The sequence below is a fragment of the Heterodontus francisci genome, chromosome X (genome assembly GCF_036365525.1).
Source record: "Heterodontus francisci isolate sHetFra1 chromosome X, sHetFra1.hap1, whole genome shotgun sequence".
Taxonomy (NCBI): Eukaryota; Metazoa; Chordata; class Chondrichthyes; order Heterodontiformes; family Heterodontidae; genus Heterodontus; species Heterodontus francisci.
Genome location: NC_090421.1, coordinates 4987262 through 5004257, shown reverse-complemented (window position 1 = coordinate 5004257; position 16996 = coordinate 4987262). Strand labels below are relative to the sequence as shown.

The window sequence follows — 16996 nt, the reverse complement described above, 5'->3', positions numbered from 1 at the left end:
GACAAAAATGCATCACAATTCATGACACACAATTTTTAAGAATACAAACATTTGAACTATTTCTTTACACAGGGAAATTAAATAAGTGTTTAAAAAATCTGTATCACACCACCACTGAAATATTAGAGTGCCATAAGTAGAACTACAGGAATCACTTTTAAAAAAAATCACAAACCCTTTTCTTTAAAAAAAGAAGTGACTTTTGTAAGCATCAAATTAGTGTTGGGAAGAGAACCCAATGTCAACATCAAACATATCCAGGCCAGGTGCATCACTGTTACATGCAGAGTGAAGTTCCCTCATCGCTGCTCCAACAATGTGTCTCAACCCCAATCTCAGGAGAGCATCCCCCACTGTGCTATCCTGACATTTTTCCATTTCCCACACCAGCCTGCCTATGGCGCCTCTGACGGAGATCGTCAGTGTCAAATTAAGGACAGTTTTGTGCTGTGGGCCCATGTCCACAAGGAACTGCGTTGATTACCTGAATTCATTTAATATATGGCTAAAAAGATTTTCCCCTCAATCATGCTATACCTGTACCAGCTCCTAGTTGAGAAGCAGGATTCACCATAAGTTCTGGGCTTTGCCAATGCCACTTAAATTTAGCTTTGCCATTGAGGGGAGAGGAGCAGACAAGAGACCAAAACCACGATTAAACTGGGAATAATTTTTGTTCTGGGGGTGGGGGCAACACTGTCAAGGCAGCATTTATTGCCCATCTGCAAGAGTCAGTCATGCACTGTGGAACCAGAGTCACGTATGGGTGACAGATTCCCTTCCTGTAAGGGCAATGGCAAGCATGTTATTGAATTCAACTCAACAACTGGTGGGATTTGAACGACCAACCTCTAGGTTGCTGGTCAGGTGCCCTAACTGCTCAGCTATTACACCCCCAATCATACACACAACCCATGCTCTACCATTTAATATGCCACGAGAGCCACACAAATAATTTTCAGTCCATAGATTAAGCAGTGTTTTGCGAGGATAAGGTCCCCTGATATGAAAAGAGCTTGTACAAATATATTTATTTGTCAACTGACCCAAAAGATATAAAGTGCTATGTGATCATTCCTGAAAACCTTTCATGCCTGTCATTTTTTCAAGAACAAGCTTCCATTAGACAGCAATTTTCAGATTCTTATTCTGCTTCATGTCAACAGTGACAAAATCTGTCAAAGGTGGTGAAAAACACATTGTTGATATCAAATGTAAAACCAGCTTGTGGTAAAAGTTAACTGACAACAGTTTTTTGTTCAACATTTTACGAGAGCAGAACAGACTCACTACCACAATGCTCCATTCATCTACCAGTGCAGTCAGTGTCCATTACGTATATGCTAAATAGCTGTAATCTCATCCACATGGGAAAATAAAATCTGGTGAAGTTTGAATACTATCACAAAGAATAATCTGGCATTAGCATTCCGGGATGCTCAAAATCATAGCAACGTAATACTAACTAAGTATTAGTTCACGTGCTTTGAGTGAAGAAAAGAGGGGCTACAAAGGTTAGAATTTTAAGATGGCACTCAGGTATAGTAAACATCTGCAACGAGTGCTTTTGTGGGACTCTTTCTTTCTCTGAAAATACAAAGCATTGAATAAACATTTCTGGCACGTGAAAGGATAGGCATTCTCAATCTGGAGACAAGCCCTAAAAAAACATTACAAAAGATGCCATGGAAATAGAATGCAGTTTGGTTAACAGAACACATTTCAGATTGCTGCTCTTCTCCCCAGTGACATTAATGGGCTAATTATCAAATAGTTCATCAGAATTTTTGTTTTAAATTACTGTATATCTGAACATTCTCTTTGTCTCTTTGGCCTCCTTGTCTCGAGAGACAATGGGTAAGCGCCTGGAGGTGGTCAGTGGTTTGTGGAGCAGCGCCTGGAGTAGCTATAAAGGCTAATTCCAGAGTGACAGACTCTTCCACAGGTGCTGCAGAAAAAATTGGTTGTCGGGGCTGTTACACAGTTGGTTCTCTCCTTGCACTTCTGTCTTTTTTCCTGCCAACTGCTAAGTCTCTTCAACTCGCCACACTTTAGCCCCGCCTTTATGGCTGCCCGCCAGCTCTGGCGATCGCTGGCAACTGACTCCCACGACTTGTGATCAATGTCACAGGACTTCATGTCGAGTTTGCAGACGTCTTCAAAGCGGAGACATGGACGGCCGGTGGGTTTGATACCAGTGGCGGGCTCGCTGTACAATGTGTCTTTGGGGATCCTGCCATCTTCCATGCGGCTCACATGGCCAAGCCATCTCAAGCGCCGCTGACTCAGTAGTGTGTATAAGCTGGGGATGTTGGCCGCCTCGAAGACTACTGTGTTGGTGATGCAGTCCTGCCACCTGATGCCAAGGATTCTCCAGAGACAGCGAAGATGGAATGAATTGAGACGTCGCTCTTGGCTGACATACGTTGTCCAGGCCTTGCTGCCATAGAGCAAGGTACTGAGGACACAGGCTTGATACACTCGGACTTTTGTGTTCCGTGTCAGTGCGCCATTTTCCCACACTCTCTTGGCCAGTCTGGACATAGCAGTGGAAGTCTTTCCCATGCGCTTGTTGATTTCTGCATTGAGAGAGAGGTTACTGGTGATAGTTGAGCCTAGGTAGGTGAACTCTTGAACCACTTCCAGAACGTGGTCGCCGATATTGATGGATGGAGCATTTCTGACGTCCTGTCCCATGATGTTCGTTTTCTTGAGGCTGATGGTTAGGCCAAATTCGTTGCAGGCAGCTGCAAACCTGTCGATGAGTCTCTGCAGATGCTCTTCAGTGTGAGATGTTAATGCAGCGTCAGCAAAGAGGAGTTCCCTGATGAGGACTTTCCGTACTTTGGTCTTCGCTCTTAGACGGGCAAGGTTGAACAACCTGCCCCCTGATCTTGTGTGGAGGAAAATTCCTTCTTCTGAAGACTTGAACGCATGTGAGAGCAGCAGGGAGAAGAAAATCCCAAATAGTGTGGGTGCGAGAACACAGCCCTGTTTCATGCCACTCAGGATCGGAAAGGGGTCTAATGAGGTGCCGCTATGCTGAATTGTGCCTTTCATATTGTCATGGAATGAGGTGATGATACTTAGTAGCTTTGGTGGACATCCGATCTTTTCTAGTAGTCTGAAGAGACCACGTCTGCTGATGAGGTCAAAGGCTTTGGTGAGATCAATGAAAGCAATGTAGAGGGGCATCTGTTGTTCGCGGAATTTCTCCTGTACCTGACGAAGGGAGAACTGCATGTCAATGGTCGATCTCTCTGCACGAAAGCCACACTGTGCCTCAGGGTAGACGCGCTCGGCCAGCTTCTGGAGCCTGTTTAAAGCGACTCGAACAAAGACTTTCCCCACTATGCTGAGCAGGGAGATTCCACGGTAGTTGTTGCAGTCACCGCGGTCACCTTTGTTCTTATAGAGGGTGATGATATTGGCATCGCGCATGTCCTGAGGTACTGCTCCCTCGTCCCAGCACAGGCAAAGCAGTTCATGGAGTGCTGAGAGTATAGCAGGCTTGGCACTCTTGATTATTTCAGGGGTAATGCTGTCCTTCCCAGGGGCTTTTCCGCTGGCTAGAGAATCAATAGCATCACGGAGTTCCGATTTTGTTGGCTGTTCGTCCAGCTCATCCATGACTGGCAGAGACTGGGCTGCATTGAGGGCAGTATCAGTGACAACATTTTCCCTGGAGTACAGTTCTAGGTAGTGCTCCACCCAGCAGTCCATTTGCTTGCTTTGGTCAGTGATTTGATTAACTCAAATATAAAACTAGGATCTGTAATGGTGACTGTGAAACTACTGCTTTATTGTAAAAACCCATCTGGTTCACTAATGTCCTTTAGGGAAGGAAATCTGCTGTCCTTACCCAGTCTAGCCTATTTGTGTCTCCAGCCCCACAGCAATGTGGTTGACTCTTGGCTGCCCTCTAGCATAGCCTAGCAAGCCACTGTTGTATTCAACAGGTGTCCTGCAATACATACAAAAAAAAATTCATTTCATGTTCCCGTTGGTTGACTGTTTCCATGCTTGCTCAGTTGGTTTATCTTTCTGGCTGCCCATTTCTTTTTCCCTCTCTGTGTACTTCTATCTAGTGACTCTTTGGGCTCAAGGTGGCCTCAGGATGATATGCCTCGGGATAGACGTTCATAATTCTCTGTGGTGGACCTGGCAATCTGATAGCTGATGGATGTGGTGACGATTAAGCGGGCTGCTTTGTTCTGGATGGTGTCGAGCTTCCTGAGTGTTGTTGGAGCTGCACTTATCCAGGCAAGTGGAGAGTATTCCATCACACTCCTGACTTGTGCCTTGTAGATGGTGGACAGGCTTTGGGGAGTCAGGAGGTGGGCTACTCGCCACAGAATTCCAGCCTCTGACCTGCTTTTGTAGCCACAGTGTTTGTGTGGCTACTCCAGTTCAGTTTCTGGTAAATAGTGACTCCCAGGATGTTGATAGTGGGGGATTCAGTGACGGCAATGCCATTGAATGTCATGGGGAGATGGTTAGATTCTCTCTTGTTGGAGATGGTCATTGCCTGGCACTTGTGTGGCGAGAATGTTACTTACCACTTATCAGCCTAAGCCTGAATGTTGTCCAGGCCTTGCTGCAGATGGACACAGACTGCTTCAGTATCTGAGGAGTTGCGAATGGTGAACATTGTGCAATCATGAGCGAACATCCCCACTTCTGACCATATGATGGAGGGAAGGTCATTGATGAAGCAGCTAAAGATGGTCGGGCCTAGGACACTTAACTTTCTCCTTTCTCTCTCTCTTTTGTACATCTTGCTCTCTCTGTATGCCTCCGACACATGTTGCTTCACTGATTTGCTCAATCGGTATCTTTTACCTATTTTTAATTTCAGCCAATATGTTCTGGGTTGCAGATGGGTATGGAGGGGTCATCTAGCAGCTACTGTAATATACAGTGGTGCTCAAGAAACTTCGAACTGGGTGGGAACAGGAGGAGAAAATAATGGGCTAGGGTCTGGTGCTGAGAAGTGAGAATATGCGAGATTGAACACTATGTATATACCTATAATAACTTTTTAAAATTATAAACAGAATGCATGATATCTATCAGATGTATCCTAATTTATGTTATGGTGTGCTTTGCATTTTAGTTATAATTATTATTTCACTGACTCTCTACTTGTTGTAAAATGTCACAGTTCACACAAGAACTGAATCCCTTGGTCAAGAGATCTACTGGAGATCTGTGGAGCCATAAAGTTTAAAGACCTTCTTATTTTGCATTCCTCCAAACAACTCTCACCTGCTCCTCTCACTGATCATAGAAAAGTGTGTTGAAGAACAAAATATCCTCCCCAAAAAGGCTGTATTTTTGTCAATTTTCATTTTTCTTTGGGTATGTACACGTACACACACCCCTCCAGCAGCTTTCAATTAAATGTTTTAATGCTAAGAGTTCCTCAAATTTTGGAAGTGTAAACTTTTCTGTAATTGCGATATACCAGTATGCTGGAACAGGACATAAAGAGAAACACCCAAATACGCCCATGCATACTCACTTCCGATGAACTATGGGCCTAATAACAGTTAGCAAACCTTCACACAAATCACACTGGTATTTTAATTGACAAGTTGTCAAAAATGCAATGTCTGATCTACCGTTAAATGTACAACAGCCACAAAATCTATGTAATTTTCTGAATATAAATAAAAGGGGTAAAATGACCCCTACACAGCAGGTATACAACTGGTGCAAATCAATAGAAAACAGAAACTAGAACATAATCAAATTAGATGGCACATTATCAGTTTCAGTGTCTAAACTTGGATCAAAATGATACTGCGACCCAGAGAACTGAAGGTCATATCTGACTAACCAAGTTACAGCTGTGCCCAAATTTCCACCCCTTTGGTGTTGTCTTTATCTCAGTCCAGCTTTCAAAAGGTAGCGGTTTAATCTTTGAAATAATTAAATGTAATGTACACCATTAATGGACCTTCTTACATTAAACTTTACTCTCCAGTTACAGCACAACTTCTGACTGCTATCCAGCTGGAAGTGCATGGGGTAAAGGGCAGTTTCTGGCTCAGTTGCGGTGTCCCTCATTGGTTGAGGAGCTACAATTAACACTTAGGCCCACATAAAAAGAGTGACTACTTGCAGCACATGAACCATGCCTCAAAACAAAACTTGTAAAGACAACAGAATTCATTTTTAAAATATATGACCAGATGGTGGCCTCGTGCACTGTTAACCACCTCACTCCACAGAGGTATCTGGGCACACAGGATAGAAAAGGCAGCAATTAATTACACAACGCAGATCTGCAATAGAAGAGTTTTTTTTTAAATCAGAAATTTAACAAAAAATTAGGAATGGAGATCAAACCCCTTAAATCATTTGTTATTAAGACCACTTCCTCTCATACCCTGCAACCTACTGATGTGCAATTTCCTGTATTTAAAAAGACTGTCCCATGAGGGTGCAATCCACTGGTAATTGACAGCTTACTGCATGGCTCTCATCATGGTGAGTATACCTTATGGATCACAGAGATCCATTATAAAGGTTACAGCCCAATTAAAGAGGAAAGGTGACAAAACAGCAAAAATGAGAAAACATCCATCACCTGAATGCTAGTATTAAGCGATTAAAATCACACCCTTTGATGAAATAAAAACAAGGAATGCTGGAACCACTCAGCAGGTCTGGCAGCATCTGTGAAAAGAGAAGCAGAGTTAACGTTCCGGGTCAGTGACCCTTCTTCGGAACCCTTTGATGAGTTGGCTGGTTTAGTCATTTTTCCTACGTCATTTTTCCTACATAATGCTATTTGCTACTTAACCAAGTTATTGTATGTGTAAAGAGGAAGGTTTTTAAAACACCAAAACAATTTTTGTTCTTGGTGTTACAGTTCTTCAGTTAGGTGGATAAAAATATTGATCAATAATACTGAAGTTTTGACAGAACTCCAGCAAACGTTCGGTTTTGTGTTCCAGATTTTGATGGATGATTTTATTTACATTCCTTGCCTCATTTGTTATTAATTAACAGTTGAAGATACTGCAGTACAGTGGATTACAGGGAGTGATTTAAAGGTTGTAATCTAATCATAAAAACCTATTTAAGGTGTTTGAGACATCATTCAAGGAGATTGACAGATATCATGCAGTCGATCACAGGGAAACTGCATGTTCAGTAAGTATGATCAAAAGATGAGTAAGGCAGTAAGATCATGCATTTCATAAGAGAATAAAAGGAAATTACACCAATTCTAAAAAAATGCTGTTAGGAAATGAAGAGCTTAGTGTGCACTTACATGGGAAAGTGAAACCATCAAACTATTACATTTACAACTAGTTTATTTAACCTGTTAAAATACAAGGGCTCAGCCAACTAATTATTTTGGTAATTGAACATTTGAAAAAAAAAATCAAATCTCAGAAAAAAAAAAGTTTGGATTTAATACTTTGCATAGGAATGTATTACTATCATGAGACTATGGTGGGTAATAAGGAAATGGTAGACTTCTTAAATGAATACTTTACATCTGTTGTCACAGTAGAAGAGGATGACAAAATACCAACAGTACAAGGGAACCTAAAAATAAGTCAAGGAGAGGAATTTAATGGATGTAATACAAGTTAAAAGATGGGAATGGAGAAAAGTCTTCACTGGAATTGTGAAGGGTAGACTAATCTAGTTTTATTTTTTGAGACAGACAGTCACTAACGTGGTGAATAGAGGCGGGTCAATGGATGTTGCCCATGTGGACTCCCAGAAGATATTTGATAACGTTGTGCACAAATTTTATTTACAAAGATGAGCGCGCATGGAATTGGAGAGAACTTTGCGACACAGGGTTGGTAATTTGTTGGGAGGTATGAGGCAGCATGAAAAATGGATAAAAGCAATGTACTGATTGGACAAATGTGACAGGTGGTATTCCCCGAAGATCCGTATTGGGGCCTTAGAGTTTCACCATATACATCAATGACTTGGATGGCTGTAGGAATTGAGGACTGCATGTCCAAATTTGCAGATGACACCAAGTTAGGAAGCATAGCAAGTGTGTAGGTGGGAGCAGGAGGTTACAAAGGAATATACAGATTAAATGAATAGGCAAAATTGTGACAGATGGAGTTTAAAGTGGGAACGTGAGAGGTTTGAATCCAAGAAAGACAAATTAGAATATCTTATGAAAAGAGACTGGGAACTGTGGAGGAGCAAAGGGATGAGTGTACTGGTACTAGTACACAGGTATAAAATGTAATCAAAAGGTTAATCTTAATGGGACTGGAATGCAAAGGGAAGGAAATTATACTTCAGTTACACAGAGCCATGGCCAGACCCCATCTGGAGTACTACATTCAGTTTTGGACACTCAATCTCAAGCACATATTGGCCTTGAGGGAGTACAGCGCAGACTCACAGAATGATACAGGAGCTCAAAACGAGTTAAATTAGGTCAGGTTGCATAAACTTGGGTGCTTGATTATTGTAAAACACAACTGGTTCACCAATGTACTTTAGCAAAGGAAATCTGCCCATCCTTACCCAGTCTGCCCTATATGTGACTCCAACTGCACACCAATGTGATCGACTCTTAATTGGCCTCCGAAGGGGAGGCGGTGGTGCAGTAGTATTGTCACTGGACTAGTAACCCAGAGACCCAGGGTATTTCTCGAGGGACAGTGGTTCGAGTCCCACCACAGCAGAAGGTGGAATTTGAATTATCATCTAATGATGGCTATGATTGTCGATTGTTGTAAAAACCCATCTGGTTCACTAATGTCCTTTAGGGAAGGAAATCTGTTGTCCTTACCTGGTCTGGCCTACATGTGACTCCAGACCCACAGCAATGTGGTTGACTGTTAAATACCTTCTGAAATGGCCCAGCAAGGCACTCAGTTGTATCTAACCGCTATGAAGTCAATAAAACAGAATGAAACCGGGCGGACCACCTGGCATCGACCGAGGCACCAACAACCGCAAACCCAGCCGTGTCGACCCTGCAAAATCCTCCTTACTAACATCTGGGTGCTTGTGCCAAAATTGGGAGAGCTGTCCCACAGATTAGTCAAGCAACAGCCTGACATAGTCATACTCATAAAATCATACCTTACAGACAATGTCCCAGACACTGCCATCACCATCCCCGGGTATGTCCTGTCCCACCGACAGGACAGACCCAGCAGAGGTGGCGGCACAGTGGTATACAGTTGGGAGGGAGTTGCCCTGGGAGTCCTCAACATTGACTCTGGACCCCATGAAATCTCATGGCGTCAGGTCAAGCATGGGCAAGGTAACCTCCTGCTGATTACCACCTACCGCCCTCCCTCATCTGATGAATCAGTACTCCTCCATGTTGATCGCCACTTGGAGGAAGCACTGAGGGTGGCAATGGCACAGAATGTACTCTGGGTGGGGGACTTCAATGTCCATCACCAAGAGTGGCTCGGTAGCACCACTACTGACCGAGCTGGCTGAGTCCCAGAGGACATATCTGCTAGACTGGGTATGCAGCAGGTAGTGAGGGAACCACCAAGAGGGAAAAACATACTTGACCTCATCCTCACCAATCTGCCTGCCGCAGATGCATCTGTCCATGACAGTATTGGTAGCAGTGACCACCGCACAGTCCTAGGAGACAAAGCCCCGCCTTCACATTGAGGACACCCTCCATCGTGTTGTGTGGCACTACCACTGTGCTAAATGGGATAGATTTCAAACAGATCTAGCAATGCAAAACTGGGCATCCATGAGGCGCTGTGGGCCATCAGCAGCAGCAGAATTGTACCCAACCACAATCTGTAACATCATGGCCCAGCATATCCCCCACTCTACCATTACCATCAAGCCGGGGGACCAATCCTGGTTCAATGAAGAGTGCAGGAGGGCATAACAGGAGCAGCACCAGACATACCTCAAAATGAGGTATCAACCTGGTGAAGTTACAACCCAGGACTACTTGCGTGCCAAACTGCGTAAGCAGCATGCGATAGACAGAGCTAAGCGATCCCATAACCAACGGATCAGATCTAAGCTTCGCAGTCCTGCCACATCCAGCCGTGAATGGTGGTGGACAATTAAACAACTAACTGGAGGAGGTGGCTCCACAATTATTCCTATCCTCAATGATGGGGGAGCCCAGCACATCAGTGTGAAAGATAAGGCTGAAGCATTTGCAACAATCTTCAGCCAGAAGTGCCGAGTTGATGATCCATCTCAGCCCCCTCCTGAAGTCCCCAGCATTACAGATGCCAGATTTCAGCCACTCTGATATCAAGAAACGACTGAAGGCACTGGATACTGCAAAGGCTATGGGCCCTGACAATATTCCGGCAATAGTACCTGTGCTCCAGAACTTGCCACGCCCCTAGCCAAGCTGTTCCAATACAGCTACAACACTAGCATCTGCCCGGCAATGTGGAAAATTGCCCAGGTATGCCCATACACAAAAAGCAGTACAAGTCCAACCCAGCCAATTACTGCCCCATCAGTCTACTCTCAATCATCAGTAAAGTGATGGAAGGGGTCATCGACAGTGCCATCAAGCGGCACTTGCTTAGCAATCACCTGCTCAGTGACACTCAGTTTGGGTTCCGCCAGGGCCACTCAGCGCCTGACTTCATTACAGCCTTGTTTCAAACATGGACAAAAGAGCTAAACTCCAGAGGCAAGGTGAGCGTAGCTGCCCTTGACATCAAGGCAGCATTTGACCGAGTATGGCATCAAGGAGCCCGAGCAAAACTGAAGTCAACAGGAATCGGGGGAAAACTCTCCGCTGGTTGGAGTCATACCTAGCACAAAGGAAGATGGCTGTGGTGGTTGGAGAACAATCATCTGAGCTCCAGGACATCACTGCAGGAGTTCCTCAGGGTAGTGACCTAGGCCCAACCATCTTCAGCTGCTTCATCAATGACCTTCCTTCAATCATATAGGTCAGAAGTGGGGATGTTCGCTGATGATTGCACAATGTTCAGCACCATTCGCAACTCCTCAGATACTGAAGCAGTCAGTGTAGAAATGCAGCAAGACCTGGACAATATCCAGGCTTGGGATGCTAAGTGGCAAGTAACATTCGTGCCACACGAGTGCCAGGCAATGACCATCTCCAACAAGAGGGAATCTAACCATCTCCTCTTGACATGCAATGGCATTACCATCGCTGAATCCCCCACTATCAACATCCCAGAGTTACCATTGACCAGAAACTGAACTGGAGTAGCCATATAAATACTGCGGCTACAAGAGCAGGTCAGAGGCTAGGAATCCTGTGGCGAGTAACTCACCTCCTGACTCCCCAAAGCCTGTCCACCATCTACAAGGCACAAGTTAGGAGCGTGATGGAATACTCTCCACTTGCCTGGATGAGTGCAGCTCCAACAACACTCAAGAAGCTCAACACCATCCAGGACAAAGCAGCCCACTTGATTGGCACCCCATCCACAAACATTCACTCCCTCCACCACCGACGCACAGTGGCAGCAGTGTGTACCATCTACAAGATGCACTGCAGCAATGCACCAAGGCTCCTTCAACAGCACCTTCCAAACCTGTGAGCTCTGCCAGCTAGGAGGACAAGGGCAGCAAATGCATGGGAACACCACCACCTGCAAGCTCCCCTCCAAGTCACACACCATCCTGACTTGGAACTATAATCGCCATTCCTTCACTGTCACTGGGTCAAAATCCTGGAACTCCCTTCCTAACAGCACTGTGGGTGCCCCTACCTCACGGACTGTAGCGGTTCAAGTAGGCAGCTCACCACCACCTTCTCAAGGGCAATTAGGGATGGGCAATAAGTGCTGGCTTAGCCAGTGACGCCCACATCCCATGAATGAATTAAAAAAAAAAGTGGACGAACAAGCTATTCAGTTGTATCAATATGCTATCTGTGGTTCAAGAAAATCCACAACCTTCTCAGCAACCAGGGATGGGCAATAAAGGCCGGCCTTGCCAGCAACGCCCACATCCTGAGAATGAATAAATAAACTAATGTTCTTTAATTCCAATTACCTTCCCTCCTCTCCTGAAGCTAATGATGGTTGTGTATTATAAAATTGAGTGTAAGGATACAGAACTGCAAAATAATCTTCATATAACATTTTCTCTCCTTTTTAAAATTCTTATCCAGTTTCAAAATGACCATTGCGTGTTTCTTTACTCCTTCATCAAAAGGAAGCACGAGACAGCTATATCTTTCCAGATGTGGGGCGGCGCAGTGGTTAGCACTGCAGCCTCACAGCTCCAGTGACCCGGGTTCAGTTCTGGGTACTGCCTGTGTGGAGTTTGCAAGTTCTCCGTGACCGCTTGGGTTTTCGCCAGGTGCTCCGGTTTCCTCCCACCGCCAAAGACCTGCAGGTTGATAGGTAAATTGGCCATTGTAAATTGTCCCTAGTGTAGGTCGATGGTAGGGAATATGGGATTAATGTAGGATTAGTATAAATGGGTGGTTGATGGTCAGCACAGACTCGGTGGGCCAAAGGGCCTGTTTCAGTGCTGTATCTCTCTATAAGCACATCTGGAAAGGGGTGTGATTAACTTAGTTAAATCACTTACTTGATCAAACCAACCACTATGGTACTAAGCCAACAAGGAACCCAATATCAAAACAAACTGGTGGTTTTGAAATTAGTGCATTATTTAGTTACTTGTCCCTATTATATAAGCATTCTATCCAATGGCACCTTGACATTTACCCTTTATGTCTGCAAATAGTCTTAGTCTCTATTCACAAGTCATTCCTCCATTTTAATTTCTCTACGCACTTCCCATAAAAAAATTCTGATAAGTTATTGTTTTGAAGGAAATTATTCTGTGCAATAGAAACCAATAGAAATCTTTTCTAAAGTAATGGAAACATTTCAAGGCGTGTCTTTTGTTCTTAGGTTCGTCCCCCTGGTTTCCCCAGACTTGGCACCTCCTGCAACAAACAAGGTGGATGATCTGCTTTCAGACTTCCATCTATGTTGTTCTAAAGTCTGTGGCTACTGGGAATGGAACAGCCAGGTTACAATCCCACCCCCACCCTTGAGCGAACCCAACCTGAATCCCAATGCTTTGCAAAAATGCATGAAGCTGCTCTAATCCATTGCACTGTGAATTTTAACCAAGAAAAATTTGAATCACAAAATGCTAGGTAGAATTTCCAGTATGGCCCTGCCTTTCCAATTCGATTTAAGTTTTGTTTTCATGTAAATCACATGACATTTGAGGAATGAACTGCCTAAGCCCTGTTGCTTAGCAATAACTAGGAGCAAATAGCCACAAATGACACGTATCTTCAAGAGTAATACAACAGAGCAAATGAACCCAAGTGGAGGGAGGAGTTACAATGACCTTTAAGTTGTGGAAGAATGTTCCAAGTATGACAGATACAATGTCTCTGGCACATTAAGATTTCACAAAAATGAAGACTTCAACCTTTGTGGAGATTTAATGATTGAATTTTGCATTTTGATTTTATCAATTACAATACTGTGAAACACAATTATTGCTGCTCTTTGTCCTAGAAATATAATCACGCACTATTGCGAAAAGTATGCTACTATTTGCTCTGTGGATCTATAACAACGTCACCGTAGCTCTCAAAGGTCAAAAAGCTGTGCAGCGACTCGAAACCTGCGGAGTAATCCAGCAGAATGCTAATACAGAGATAACCCCTTGTTCAGTGACTATTGCAACATTTGAGAATAAAATCCATTTAGCAAAAGTTGCTTCAAATGATCATAAATATAATTATTTATGTTGTGCAAAATACAATTTGTGGTTCACAGCAAGCGTTGTTCCAAAAATCGCGTCTTCTTTTGCTAGATTTCAAATTCAACCAACAACAAATCACCACAAATACAATTGATTGTCATGGTCACTCATGTTTTTTCCATGAATGTTGCATTATATCAAGTACTTTCCTAATTTCCACAAAAGGACAGTTAGAGGGCAATACTTCACCTCTAGGCTACACAGGGTTTTTCTGTATGATGCACTCAAGTTACCAGACTGCAACTAACAATCTCATTAGGTCCTAAATGACAATCAAATTCACTGCATTCTATTTTACTGGTAACAGTTAATTTTCTTATTTATGCATCATAAAACTTAAAAACTAGTGTAGAGGTTTCAATGACTTAAGTTAGGTGAAAGAGCAAAAAACGATTGCTTGGACCAGCGGCTAACCGCCCCCGCCCATGTATATAGACTGTACTAATTTGTTTTAACATGGTACTTATTTACTAAATTTTATAATCAAGTATTTCCTATGGCCCAGGTAGACCTTAGGTACAGCTTCCAATGAGTTTTATAAGACTTTCAACCTTGTGTCTTATGGGGCTCCCATGATGAAATTGGAAGATCCGGGATGTAAAAGGCCAAATCTTCGGTTTTACCTACTATATGTAATCCAGGTCTAAGATCTGTGTTAGTTTAGATGGGAAACTCACCTGAATCTAGCACAGTCGAAAGAAACGCAATGCAAGGTTGCCCACTATTATTCGTCCTATTTGGTGTCATGTAGTGGATTGTGTTGTAAAGGGATCGCCTCGGAGTGTCTGTTCCAAACACTTCTAAAGCATTGCTACGTTCTTTTTCACAGACGATATCATGTTGCTGGCAGATTCACCTGGAGATCTAGTGATTGCTTCTCACCATCGTGAACCATAGTCCAGGCAGTGGGACGTGGCGGCGGGTGTTACCTAGAGTCTTATGGTCTTGTACGGCTCAAGAGAGTCTCAAAAGACACTGAGAAATACAAGAAAATAACGACCCAGGGACATTTCTACACAAATATTTGAACAGCCACTATAATTTCAAAGTGATGGAAGCACATCAAAAGTTCAAAATATTATTGGAAGGGAGATCAGTGGCACAATTCCACAGAATGCATGGATGTGGGCTCTCCCTTGCAATTCTCCAAATGACAAGCTCCTAATTGCAGCAGCATTATTGAGGTCAAGTGAACCAAATCGGTGGCAAGTTCAAAGTTGGACTGGTAGATTCCTGTGAACAGGTCACCTTCCCACCTGACTGGTGCAAAATGAAGTGCATAAGGACACAAGACAAGAGAAAATAACTCGTGGGGAATGGTGAGGGTCAGGGGAGAGACACCCATTCCTCAGGGATAGTGAATTCTGAAAGTTTAGGTTATGAAGTAGAATTAAAGAATTGTACAAGATCACAGGTATTAGTAGTTTATAGAAAGTAGTTTCTGGAAGTGTTCCACAAGAGAATCATATACTGACAGATTTGGACTTAATTGCACTTAATTGAAATTAGTTTACACTTATTACAAAAGATCTTGTATTTGTTATGGGTGCAGTCAGGCAGCAGGATATGACTAAAGACACACAGTAAGGATGTAAGGGCTTGGTGACAAAATCAAGTTCCCTATACATTCATACTGCCTAGAAATATAACAATTACATAGTGATTGCGCTTTCCTTAAATAGACAGATACTGCTCAACAGTGACTTATCTTGCCTCAGCCACCTCATTATCTTGGAGCGACCTAAATGTGAATATAGTTTCCAAATACTTCTATGGAATAACTGACGTATCCAAAATTGATATCAGTGGGTCCTTGATGCAAAGCAGATCCAAAATGATGAAATCTTCTACTGAGCTGATTTAAAAAAAAAACTAGGTATCATCAGCAAGGTATAATTGATATGCAAGTAATAATTCACAGTAAGGACAATTCAGCAATCCCAGCCAAATAACAGTTGGGAACATGGAGGCCAAATCATGTCCCAACAGAACAATAAGCCTCACCAACTGCTGTGAAGTGCACTCATGCGTCTCTCAAACATGTTCCTGATGGAGAGTACTCCCCTCCCCCCCACTAAACATTCTACACTTATTAAATGAGCATGCAGCTAGAATTTAGCTGAGAACGTGTTCAATATATAACAGGTTACTAACAGATGAATGCAAACACAGATCCAAATCTTTCCCAATCATGTCAACAGTAGAATGGGACATCTTAAAAAGGAGTTCAGTATTTAAGGGGGATTATTATCCATCACTTTATCTTCCGCTCAAATTTGTGTTGTGATATTCTTTTCCTTCTTTCACCAATTTACTATGTTGCAGCCCAGCAATTGATTGTGAAATTTGTCATTTATTTTCAGTGAATGACCTACCAGTTCTGTAGTTCAGCAAATGCCACCTTCATCTTCTTAATAGAAATGTCCATTTCCTCTTTAATAACTGCCCGGTACCTGGCTAGGGCCACAGTACATCGCTGCAAGTCTTTTGCTGACTTCTCTATATTAGCACCTAGGGAAAAAAAGTGAAAAAGTGAATCGTCAGTCAATACAGATATAAATTGGGGGTGGGGGTGAAATTTGACCTAAACAATGCCACCAACACAGTTAAAATGGTTTGGAACTTTTGTGCGATTATGCTGCAAGAACAAGTGCCAGGATGTGGGGGGGGGAAAAAAAAGCCTTCCAATGACTAAGGTCTGATCATCACATGATCAAACTACACCCATCACCTTCAGATCGCTCGAGAGAAGGCTCTTCATAATGCTCTCCAATATACCACACTGTCGTTACAACATTAATAGAGGACTTTACAGCCAGCTTTTTGCACCGATCCCAAAGATATTACTGCAAAGAAAAGAGAAAAAAGAAAAAAGCTTGCATTTATCCAGCACCTTTCACTTCAGGACATCCCAACTGCTTTATTGCCAATAAAAGTACTTTTGAAGTGTAATCACTGTTGTAATGTAGGCAGCACGGCAGCCAATACACGCACAGCAAACTTCCACAAACAGGATTGAGACAATGACCAAATGATCTGTTTTAGTGATGTTGGTTAAGCGATAAATATTGGTCAAAACTTCGAATAATGCATTGGGATCTTTTACGTCCAACTGAGGGGAGGTAGGGGCCTTAATTTGTCTCATCCAAAAGACAACTTCTCCAACAGTGCACTACCACCTCAGTTCTGCACTAAGGGGATTTAACTGCGTTTGCTTAACACTTACTGCTGGCAGAGACACAGGATGCCATTTTTTAATTGA

General features: G+C 43.1%; 1 protein-coding gene across 6 annotated transcripts in view; it reads right to left on the bottom strand.

The window, feature by feature from the left end:
* spats2 (spermatogenesis associated serine rich 2) overlaps positions 1-16996 on the bottom strand; it is a 95510-nt gene that overhangs the window by 17974 nt on the left and 60540 nt on the right. For all 6 annotated transcript variants that reach the window (XM_068024480.1, XM_068024482.1, XM_068024481.1 and 3 more), the window contains one exon: positions 16110-16245. In XM_068024480.1, the coding sequence (XP_067880581.1) occupies positions 16110-16245 (136 nt within the window). The remainder of the gene's footprint in view (positions 1-16109; positions 16246-16996) is intronic.